This window comes from Lethenteron reissneri, chromosome 44, assembly GCF_015708825.2.
Source record: "Lethenteron reissneri isolate LAM-NWPU_2019-01 chromosome 44, ASM1570882v1, whole genome shotgun sequence".
Classification (NCBI taxonomy): Eukaryota; Metazoa; Chordata; class Hyperoartia; order Petromyzontiformes; family Petromyzontidae; genus Lethenteron; species Lethenteron reissneri.
The window spans coordinates 5,506,966-5,519,690 of NC_083822.1; the positions used below are offsets into that span (position 1 = coordinate 5,506,966).

The 12,725-nt window shown below is 41.5% G+C and overlaps 1 protein-coding gene across 1 annotated transcript in view; it reads left to right on the top strand.

Annotated features, from left to right (window-relative positions):
• The window catches only part of LOC133353519 (myosin-10-like), a 107,419-nt gene that overhangs the window by 52,654 nt on the left and 42,040 nt on the right, over positions 1-12,725 (top strand). Inside the window, 1 exon segment of the mRNA XM_061569822.1 lies at positions 12,055-12,157. Within this exon segment, the coding sequence (XP_061425806.1) occupies positions 12,055-12,157 (103 nt within the window).

Genomic DNA, 12,725 nt, shown 5'->3' on the forward strand with positions numbered 1-12,725 from the left:
CTATCAGAAAGGTTGTACAATTATTACTTGTTGAACCTGTTGCGTTATTGCATGCACACTTCTTAATTATCCAGTGATGTTTGTGCATTGGTGTTTTTTCTGTTAAACTTCTAACCCAAAAAAACCTCTTGTGGATAATATTCGTCGTGAAAGGCCTACGTGTTAAACAAACTTAATCTAGTTTGGTATCCTGGAGATTATAGGCAGAATTCTTGTGTGTGTGTGTGTGCGTCGGAATGTATGTATGTGTGTGTACGTCGGAATGTATGTGTGTGTGTGCGTAACCATATTTAAGTTAAATAATATCGGAATAAGTTAATGTGTGTGTGTGCGGTAGTGTAGCGGTTAGTGCGCTGCACTACGAACCTGGCGACCCGGGTTCGATTCCCGTTCACGACAAACACCAGTGACGATTATCTGAACCGGTCTTGGGCCTCCCCTAGGTCGACTCAGCCTCAAATGAGTACCTGGTGCGGTGTGTAAACATCGCCGCTAGGGAGACAAAGGGGGTCGGGCGTGGTGTTGGCCACCCACCTTCTCGTGTACCGTTCCGCCCTTCATAGGTGCTTGCTAACAGCACTTGCCCCTACAGTCTGTTAAGGCTATACAGGGGATCTTTATCTTTGTAACCATGTTTTGTGGCACACATCACCAGTGACAGTTGGCTTCATAAAACTAGATCTGGGCCCTCTGTCCGGGGCGTTTTTAATAATTCTCCACAATTTACTGAGTCAATGTTGCCGGGATTGAACTGTTGACACTCCCAATATAATTGTGATTTGGCCTTTTGGAGGTGCGCCTCCTGTTGAATTGAGCGAATAAACAATTTTGTGTGGGTTTATATTTGGCATGTATTCATTGGTGACTTGGCTGAGGCCATCAAACTCACTATAGTTTAATCATGGATGGCTGGGCATGTGCATTTCAGCTTAATAATACAAATCAACTGTCAATAATGATAAAATAATTAGTTTTTATCTCCCTTCAATTTCAGTTAAATTACGCATTGCTTCTTTAGCGCCACCTTGTGTGAGAGCCCGAGGCCCTGTGCATACTCGGCATTGGTTCTTTAAAAATATGAAAAGAATTTAAGGTTATTTCACAGGCTATGAATCTCACCATCTCTCCATTCTTAAATGAGCGATGGGGCCGCACTCATCCCTTTGGTGACCCTGAGGCAGCAGTGAAAAAGTACTCGCTTTAGCTACTGTGGAAGGATGATTGGCTCAGTCATTCCCAAATGGGATTAGAACTCGCGACCATCAAAATTTTCAATGGTGCTTTACCCAATCACGTTAAAATCACCTGGACCTTTTTTTGTGGCATTTAAACAACGTGTGCTGTTTTTTTAAGGTGATAGTAAAGACCCAATTCTCTACATTTAATCCCAATTTATAATTCAAATTATTATGCTCGTTTACCCAGGAAAACTTCACTGTCCAATGACTCTCTTTCAGGAGGGTCCTGCTAAGTTTTCACAGTCAGGGCGATTATTGCTATGTGCAGTATATTTAAAATGAATACTTAGCAGTAATTTGGCAAATTTGCACCATGAACTTTGACTATCAATAGTGGACCAATGTCTACTGCCGTCAGAGCTTAAACTAGAGCAATACCTACACATTCTTTTTTAAGAAGAACTGTTTCTAAAGATAAAGATCCCCTGCATTTCCTTGCATATTGCCTTAACAGACTGTTGGGGCAAGCGCCTTTAGTGAGCACCTATTAAGGCTGACATGTTTTACAACGGCCGGTGTGGTTGGGCACCAATCCAGGCGCTCTGTCTCCCCAGTGTTGATATTCACACATGTCATTGGGTACGCATTTATATTTGAGTTGGCTTCGGGGAGACATGGGAAGGTTCGTTCATATCATGTTCCGCTGATGTTGTGCTTGGCTGAAAATTAATCCCATTTCACTGGAATCTTAGCACGTTGCACAGCCACTCCCCACACTCCACACCCACACACTCGCATCCACCCACCCACCCACTCACCCACACACTTGCACACATCATTCTCTCCTGCATGTCCTTGCATGCTTTTTCAGTAGCACAAGCCCCTCCCGAGTGCATGCCCTTTGCCTTACATGGGCATATTGTGGGCTCTAAGAATGGGCCCATGCATAATGGTGGGTGGATGAGGGTGGGGGTGCCTGAGTGCATGCATGCGTGTATATGTGTGCGACGGGGTGGGTGGGGGAATGAATGGGGCAGTGAGCTCAACAGAGGCTCATTCCATTTCCCACTAATAACTTGCAGACGCGGTCTCTTCTGTCGAAGCTTAACTCGCTGTTGTATGGATGAAGCAATAAATAACGCTCGACTTTATGTAAACATGTGGCTGGGATACAGCTCGGTCAATAGAGTTCCAAGAACCCCCCCCCAGTCGATAGATCACGAGTACAAATCCCAGCCAGGGTCGACTTGGCCCATGAATTCCTCATGGATCCGTAAAATGAGCACAACCTCATGAGGCTGCACCAGTTCGCAATCAACAACAGTTTTTGGTGAGGCCAGACTCCCAATTTCTGAGGGTAACACCAACAATGTGGAAGATTAGTAAAACACTAGGATTCTTAAAGTGTCTAAATGCAAGTGCATCTCAAGATGCTGTACAAAATAGAAGGGGATACATGTGCATTGGAATATTTTTTGGGGGAAAAGTAATTATTTTAAAAGATGTCTCATTTGCACAGACGGAGAGAGTGATATGTGTAATGCAGGAAATTAAAGACGTCTGTCGCATAGGGTACGTGTGAAGATGCTGAGATACATTTGTAGGTAGATGAGGAATCTCTTTAAGGGAATCAGCAGTGCAGTCAACAATAGGAAATATATTCCAGACTGAGCACCAGCAAAGAATAAGCAACCTCCCATTAAGTGGAGGTTGATTGCCAGCTTTGACAAAATGCATTGGTTGCTGGAGCAAGAGCATCCCAGGGAGTAGTTTGACAGACCCCCTGTTTCGTGACCTAAGCGAGTAGCTATCAAGGCTACACCGGCTTGCGAGGGAGTGGTAAGGCCGGAAAATGTTTCAATGGTTGCCATTTTAGGCTGAGTACACCTCGAGCAATTTCAGTGGTCTGCTACCGATATTAGTTTCCACTGGCATTGTGCATCACGGCGAGACATCAAATCCTGACAGTTGGAGTCTATCACTATCTTAACCACTAAAAGGCAAAGACAAAAATACCCACTTTAGCCTCAGGCCATATGGTCAAGTTCTGTTGATCCAGGTAATCTAAGTTCAATTCCAGGAAATGCACAACATGTAGCAAGTGGAACCAGAGCCACACCTGGACCTGTCCTTAGGTGAACTCTCCTTCACCGAAGTAATACCTGGCGTGATGTATAGACATATTCTTAGGTTTTTTTGGTAAAGTCACGTAGGTAAAAAATTAAAATTAATAAAAGTAAAATAAAAAATAAAAATCACGACGTTTCGGAGGCAACACAAGCTTCCGTCTTCAGGTGGAACCGTCACAACACGATTGCTGTATCAAGTGTTGCCTCCGAAACATCGTGATTTTTATTTTATTTTTATTTTACTTTTATTAATTTTTTTACCTACGTGACTTTACCGAAAAAACCTAAGAATATGAATCCTTGCAGTCACGAAAGCTTCAAATCTAGAATAAATGTATAGACATCAGTACTAGGGAGACAAAGATGGCGAGACATGGTGTGCTGGCCACACTTTTTATAGGGACTCTAACACAAAGACAATTGTGCCCTGATTCGAGTGTTAGACTGCAGAGGCAAGTGCTGTTGGCAAATACCTATGAAGGTTGGCACAACACTTACAAAGAGGCGTAGATGTTTTATCCACACCTGGCTACTTGTGTCTTCCTAGTGCCTATGCTTACACACTACTTAGCAGAGGTGGGACAAAGTCATTGTTATGCAAGTCCAAGTCGAGTCTGAAGTCATCAAATTCATGACTCGAGTCTGACTCGAGTCCAAGTCACATGACTCGAGTCCACACCTCAGAGGTGGGACAAAGTCATTGTTATGCAAGTCCAAGTCGAGTCTGAAGTCATCAAATTCATGACTCGAGTCTGACTCGAGTCCAAGTCACATGACTCGAGTCCACACCTCAGAGGTGGGACAAAGTCATTGTTATGCAAGTCCAAGTCGAGTCTGAAGTCATCAAATTCATGACTCGAGTCTGACTCGAGTCCAAGTCACATGACTCGAGTCCACACCTCAGAGGTGGGACAAAGTCATTGTTATGCAAGTCCAAGTCGAGTCTGAAGTCATCAAATTCATGACTCGAGTCTGACTCGAGTCCAAGTCACATGACTCGAGTCCACACCTCAGAGGTGGGACAAAGTCATTGTTATGCAAGTCCAAGTCGAGTCTGAAGTCATCAAATTCATGACTCGAGTCTGACTCGAGTCCAAGTCACATGACTCGAGTCCACACCTCTACTACTTAGAGTACATAGTTTAAGCCGGGGACCCCGTGAGACCCATGAGAGGTGGAGCTGCCACTGATGTTATCTATGGCCAGGAATCCAACCCAAGTTGCCAGGATCGTTGTGCAGTGGGCTATCTGCCACACCATCGCCAGCATGCATATGTACCCACCACTTCCCACACACACACAGACAAAGATCTCCCGTATACCCTTAACAGAGTGTTGAAGCAAGTGCTTTTACTGAGCACCTATTAAGGCTTTTATGGCGCATGAGGGGTTGGTGTGGCCACCACCACACACGGCCGACTTTGCCCCCCCCCTGTACTGATGATGAGAAACTGCATCAGGTACGGATTTAAGGCTGAGTTGACCGAGAGGGGGTCCGAAACAGTTTGGACATTTGTCCTCTAATGTTTAGCTATGAGCAGGCATTGAACTCGGGTCACCCGGTTTGTAGCACAGTGCGCTAACCATTACACTCCTGTTTTCCATGAGACAAACATGTGTTGGGGCAAGGGCGGTTAGGGTGCGCGCACACTTTTGTTTCCTTGAGTGAGGAAATAAGCTCCGTGTGAGACCTCACAGCGGTGACATTTTCTCTTGCCACATGGCTGTTTTTAAAAGCTGATGCAAGCAAAAAATGCCTCCCTGAGCAAGGCAGCGTTAGCGGTAATGGATACTTTTCAGCAGAATTGAACAATGTTTACTTTATTCAGTGTTCATATATTTTCATGATATCATCGTTGATGTAGCTGAAACTATAAAACAAATGATAATTGAGAGCCTGGTTTAATCACGGTCTGGCTGGATATGAACACAGGATCTCAGTTGTGCTGGCTCTGTGCTCTAACATGGCCATTGAGATAAGTGAGACAACCATTCTCGGTTCAGCAATACATATTAAGGTATCCAAAGCAGAAACTAAATCTTCACTTGCATTGAAACTGAAATATGGAGACCTCGATAATCGTTTATCATCAGTTTAAAATCACAATACAGTAAGGTTCGTCTGTAGCCAAGTGGTTGACTAATGAGGACTGGCTAGGACAAAACATGTAATTTTTGCCTGTGCCCAATGCATTGCAGGTTATTTGATGGGAAGATCGAGGAATATTTACACGATTGAACTCTCCTGTTTTAAAATAATATGGATAATACAGTCGAGGAAAAAAATTGGAAATTACCCAAAATGCTGGGTAGAGCAGTGGTTAGCCAAACCATGCTACAAATTTGGCAACCCGAGTTCAATTCCTGGCAATGGCTAATATTGGTGCTGAATTACAGTACTTCTCCTCTCTTCACCAACCTCTTGGGCTTTGTCAACATTTACAGTATCATAAAAATGTATTAAGTTTTCCCACAGCCTTATAAGTAAATTTGTCACTGTTTTGCAATTTGATCTTGGTTACGGTGCATTACATTTTCAAATGAAACTCTATAAGGAAATGTTGGTCGGGATACATTTCACCTAAGTAAGCAAACTAACATTTTATTTCTATCTGCAAGAATTTCATTTTATTCCCCCAAGGGGTTTCTGGAGGATTAAGATTTAAATTATTAATAGCTGGGTGTGGAGGCACACACCTAAAATCCATCTCGATTGAGTGAATTGATCAATCGCACCGGGAAAATGCACAAGAGACATACCCACTTCTGTCGGGCTGCAAAAATAGGAAGGGCGTACATAAGGTAGGTTGGAGACCAATCCTTGTAAAGTTATTCATATTATCCTTTGGATTTTCTTAAGGCTTTCCTGCAAATATTAGGCATGTAACAATTATATCCAACCCCAGAGATCAGGAATTGTCATGATTCAGTCACAACAGGATTCAAGAATCACCTCTTGTGTGGCTATTTTTACGGGGGAAACCCCTATTCTTATATTTTTGCAGTCTTATTTTGTTGTTTCTTCTCATATGTTCTGTCTGATTTGTTCGTTTTAAAGGATCTTGATAACTCAATTGTTTGGGTAAAGAAGGAATGATTGAATATAAATCATGGGTTGGTTCATTATAGCATCTTTTGTAGTTCATGGAATAAAATGAGGGACCTCCTTGTGGGAGGTCGTATATGGACGGGCCCCTGCCATGGGAATGTGGCATTTCTAACAGTGGCTGCTGAGATGGTTGCTTACATGGTTGCTCGTTTGATGAGGAATACATTGTCTTTTGTTTACGTTGTACATGGATTTCCTATGTAATGAAGACAACACAAAATGCCCTTTTTGGTGCAGTGTGAAGGGCACGGGTAATTCCAGAAGCAATTGATTATAAGCCATTAGAAATCTGTAGCATTCCCAATGAATTTGTTTTCAGTTAGTTGACTATTGAATAGCAGAGCATTAGTTTATTTTATTTGTTATGGGCACATAAAAATAAAAAATAAAATTGTTAATTTTACTTAACAATTTATTTCAAACATGATTTAAACTTTGCTGGTGAAGGAACTTCCCAGGGTTTATTTTGGCTTCAGCATCTTATTGGAATGTTATCCAACCTTGGAGCGGGAGTGGTATGCAGAACGGAAGTGTTTAATGTGTGCTCCCAAAGGATATGGAGAGTAACGTTGCGTTCATTGCAGTTCTTGTGCGTTCACCTTCAGATGCGTCTGTGTGCGAAATCTTACCGTGTACGTATTCGTGTGTTTGGCCACTTGATCTCAAAGTGCACCTAGCCTGGCACATTCAATGGTGATGACACCACTGTATAATAGTGCTATTTGAGCCTGGCTTGGGTCTCTTCTAAATGTATACCAGGTGCAGCCTATAGACATCAGCATTTAAGTGTCAAAGGTGGCTCGGTATGCTGTTGGCCACACTACCCCCTCATACTACTGTGGCAACCGTAATAGGTGCTTGCTGACAATACAGTACAGGTATCCCCAACTCTAGTTATGCCTTAAAAGGAACCATCTCTATTTTTGAATGTGTATATAAATGTGTACATGAGTTTAGTGTGCACGTACAACTTATTTAGCATATGTATGCACAAATGCTTTTGCAAAAGACCAGCGCTGAAATATTTATGTTTCCTTTACTTTGCTTTGAATCTGTTCCAAATATGTAATCTTCTCTTTTCACTTTCCCTCCTCCCACGCTCATTATTTATTGATATGAACGATGTTTGCATGAACTAGTCTTGGAAGGGAGCAGCTGCATCAAATATACTGCATATGGACAAATATAATCAGCTGGGGATAATGATGCGATTTAGGCAACATTAAACACCCTTGCAATCAAAACCTTGCGTCAGGCCTCTTAGTCCAAACTACGAATTTCCCAAGCATCCATTATTTTACCGAGTAAAGTAATGTTTTGACCTTGATGTGAAAGCTGTAATTTACAGTGTTGGAAAAAAATCGTTTTTGTCCTATAAATGATGATGACATGACTTCTATATTTATCATGGAATGCTTTTACCAAGTCTCAAGACAATTTTTCAGCAAGGTCCTAAGTGCTTCGGATGTTTCGCCAAATCCTTGTTGAGTATTTTTTGCCTATGTAAGAAACATAAAGTGGGAGTTATCTAGAAACAAGTTTATTTTTTTCGTTTAACCTCCGATTAACATTGTTGGCTATGCACGGTATAAATGAATTGAATATGCATACATACAGGTGAAAACTTAAAAGGCAAGAATAGTCTTCATTTCCAAAAGTAACCTGATTCATTAGTCTGCCAGTAGAGGAGGGGGGGGGGTGCAATGATTGCTGTGTGTAGTCCCAATCTAACAATTTGCAGGTTATACTAATAGGGTTTTTCCCCTTTTTTCTGGCAACAAAAACTGACACCTTTTGCAAGGAATCATGCTTACATTAACCACAATACTTGCAGTCAAATGCAAACAAAAAACAATACTCTGATAATTTATGCATTGTCTTTGAAACTGATTGGTCCACACCAGAGACAGCTTTCTTTAGAGCCTAGTCTCATATGGTGTTCGACCAGATGACGCCTTTTGGCGTAAAGAAAGCTGTCTCTGGTGTGGACCAATCAGTTTCAAAGACAATGCATAAATTATCAGAATATTGTTTTTTGTTTGCATTTGACTGCAAGGATTGTGGTTAATGTAAGCATGATTCCTTGCAAAAGGTGTCAGTTTTTTGTTGCCAGAAAAAAGGGGAAAAACCCTATTAGTAAATTTGCAGGTTATTTTCTCATTTGGAAAGTTTGGACCCTGATGTGGAAATACTAATGGCCCACTCTTGCAAATTACATCAGGGCATCTCTAATGTCTACTGTGAAGTAGAAGATGTACATTACCATGCTTATTACACACGTAATACTAATAATAATGAGGGCGGCCTCTGAATTAGAACTGTCCATTCCTGATCCCCATCTTCTTCACCAGCCTGCACTTGCACTGACCAGAATGGTCCAACAACTCCCATGAATGATATAACCACATGGAGAGGCTGTCATCCAGCAGTTGATTATAATAAAGTACTGGACATTTTTCTTTTACAAACTGTGGAAAACTGCGGATGTTAGAGGCATGCCTACAACAAACATCAAATGAACACCATGTATAAATGACATCAAGCCCGCAATTGATTTGGGATTTTAAAGCCAACATGCACAGTATCGGCAGCCTTGAATGGCAATGTCGCCTATTACAGCAGGCAATCATTATTGTAGTCGTGAGGTGTTGCCAGCATCTGTGGTGTGCTATGTTCACCGTCTTTAGATGTCGGCACAGAATAACCATTATTGGGCACTTGCGTTAAGGATAGCTAACACTGTTCTGCGATGATCTCTAACATACACGAAGCTGGTGTAATATAGAAGCACATGAGAAACGTCTTGTATTGAATGATTAATCCTAGATTGGATCTGGCTTTTCTGGTTCAGTGTCCTGAAGCAGGCATCCGCTCAGTGAATAGCAGCCTCATTTGAAAATGTTGTCCCTTTTCACCACTCAGCTTTTCAATCCAAGTCCTATGAAAAATGTAACATTGTTTATAGAATGCACCTGCCAGGATTTTGACAGCACTTTGATTACACACATTTTTCATGTCAAATGAAAAGTCCGTGCCAATTTGTCAAGACAATGGCTATAATGGAGGATTGAACATGTTTTTAGAGCGCATTGTTGCAATACCCTAACATGAACCACATGGTCATTCTTTATATGAGGGTGGTTCAGGGGGCTAATACTTTGGCAGAGCATTTGGCAAGCAACTATGAGAAACTAAGTTGCGGAGGATGATGGGAAGTTCATGGAAGGATAGAATAAGCTACATGGAAATTTGGAATATAACCTCCCAAGGAAGTGTTGTGTAGATGTGATCAGATAAGTGTGGTTTTGATGGCTGAGATATATTTGCATAATATAATAGGGCAAGTTACTGAGATGTAATGAAAGTCAATATGCCAATGTGCCTATAGAAGAACAGTTTAATCACTGTATGTTACTTGCTATGACAAGGAATCGGATATCCTAACATCGATAAAGAAAATGCAATAATCCTGACAAGTGCACAAAGTAGTGTGGAGAAATAAAAATAAAATAATAATAAAATTAATACCAAATAATAAAGAAATAAATCAGTATTAAATAAATAGATTTTGCTCTTTCTTTTTGTTTACATTTTCTACCTACGTGACTTTACCGAAAAAACTAAGAGTGAATCCTTGCAGTCACGAAAGCTTCAAATCTAGAATTAGTGTGGAGAAGTGTATGCTTTAACAGGACTCATTTTTAGAAGAGATGATGACCAGTGGTCGAAACTATATCTCCTGTGTCAGCCAAAGGAGAGGGAACATGCCCAAGTGGACATCCACTTGGGAAATGGTGCAATGAGATCAGTCCTGAGGCAGGTGCTGGATTGATTGTTAATTTATAGGACTCAGGGATGGTGACAGATTGGTGACATGGCTGATGATGAGTGAGAGGTGTGTGGGTTATGCCTAAGCATTCTATACTAGCCGATACGTTCTATATGTATATGTGTTTATACACAAGCCCAAACGTCAAATAAAGTTCAAACAGCGAACCAAATAGTCTACATCTGGGAGCCTCGCTGACTTCTGTACAGAACTGTTATTCTTCAGATGTGTACTCACAACATTTAAATATTGACGTGACCCCATTCAGGAGCTTCACACCCCACTCACGAGCTTGCTTATTTCAGAGCCACGCCACAGTTACATCTGCTACTTGTTCCCCGCTGTCGAGGATGCCGGTCCTCCAGTGACTACAGCATTCCACACCAGCAGCATTTCACGCTACCCTTTTTTTACTGCTTTCCAACCGAGAGTTGTAAGCATTTGTGCATTTGTGCATTTGTGCATTAGCTCGGTGTTTCCGTAATGGGGAGGGTGACACTATAACTCTCGTGTAAAGATGATGCAACGTGAATGCAACTGAAACATAACGTTGTATTAGTTGAGGCCAAATGTATTCAAGGGTTGCTTGAAACTTGGAGAGATAATCTGGAGCAAAAAGGACCACTGTATTTGCGGACATGCAAATGCATTTTGCCCTGACCGCAACCTGTCTGCTTCCACTTTGCTCGTGAAATATTTCTGAGGACAAATGCACGTGGGAAAGAGTAACACAATCCATACCTATCCATGGCCTTCTTATACCTTCTCGGAAGCAACTAACTCCCTAAACTTGCAAGCGCGCTTTCTCGTGTGCTATTAATATCTCTTCAGCTAAATATTTTGATTGCCAGAAAATTGTAATTGTTTGTAATTGTGTGGTTTCAAAAAACGTTATTTGTTTATGATGTAATGTTTGCTCAATTATGTGCCATTTAGTTAAAAGCTCGCACGTGTACATCGACCCATTCATACATGAACACGTGCGTTTGCTGGTACATCCATGTGTACTTGTACACGTGTAGGTATGCTTCACTTCCTCTGTGATATTCCACCATTGCTAAGCAGCTTTAGCCATTGGGTTCTCCCAGCTTAAATAAAAATGTATATGGCTATGTGCATGAAGATGTGGAATAGTGGTGTTATGCTTAGTGCTCGGCATGTTACGATGCATTGATTCGTATATTGATTAAAATCTCATGCTCATGATAGGTCAGCTCGGCCTTAGAATGAATAGGTCTCTGTGCCCTAATGGTATCATCACTATCACCACCGAAAAAGTCGTACGTGGCACTGACCTGAGACACTCTTGTATCTATGTAAGTATATTGAATTTACACTATGGAAATCTCATTTGCCAGTAAAAATATGATAATTGGTTCTTTACCCTTCTATCTGGCAACAAAACTGACACCTTTTTTTACAAGGAGTCATGTTTGCATAGACCGCAATACCTGCAGTCATAATACAAACAAAAGAACATAACATAAAAGAACATAAGGACAGTGCACATTATCAGAGTTATGTTCTTTTGTTTGTATTATGACTGCAGGTATTGCGGTCTATGCAAACATGACTCCTTGTAAAAAAGTGTCAGTTTTGTTGCCAGATAGAAGGGTAAAGAACCAATTATCATTATTATATTGAATTTCTTTCACACTGTACGTAGCCAACCGTGTTCATCGGAGGTGCAGGGGAAGGACAACGAACTGTATCAAGAATAACGAGAGCTCACTGACATTGATAGGCTGAGCAGACTGGCAAGGTTAATGAGGTGTATTGGTGTGTGTGTGTCTGTGCGCGTGTGTGCAGAGGCGAGTCTGGTGCAGGTAAAACTGAAAACACTAAGAAGGTGATCCAGTACCTGGCTCACGTCGCCTCTTCGCACAAAGGACGCAAGGATCATGGTGCTCCCGTGAGTCCAACCTTGCACTCGCCCCGAACTGGCATAGATTTTACCACAACTCATCTGACACTCCAAACTCACACCAAGGTTGCTTTAAGCTCAGAGTCGCTTTCGAGCGACTCTGAGCTTGGCTCCGCGTCTCTGAGTTGCAGCCGTTACGTCCGCAAATTTGTGCGAGTTATAAATTGCATTATTATTAATACCAAATTCATCATAACGGTCTCCAAATCCAAACCAGACTCGTTGAAAACTTGCCCAACGTTCAAATAAATATTGCCCTAAAGTCTCCTGATAATTCATCTCAAGCTCTCCCCAGATGTATCCCAGACTATTCCCAATTTACCCAAAAATTCCAACAATTTGGATTGTTTATCAAGCTAAATTTGTCTTGTGTATTTAGAACCAATTCGAAAAGCTTTCCATTGGTCCATCCTCATCACATGGGGTGTGCCGTTCAATTATTGAACACTTGCTCCCTCTACAGGAAGGTCTATTGAAAATGAAGCAAACTCATGATTAAGTGGAAATGTAATGAAATGTTAAAGTTAAATCTTGTTCGCCTGTGTTTTCTTGACAG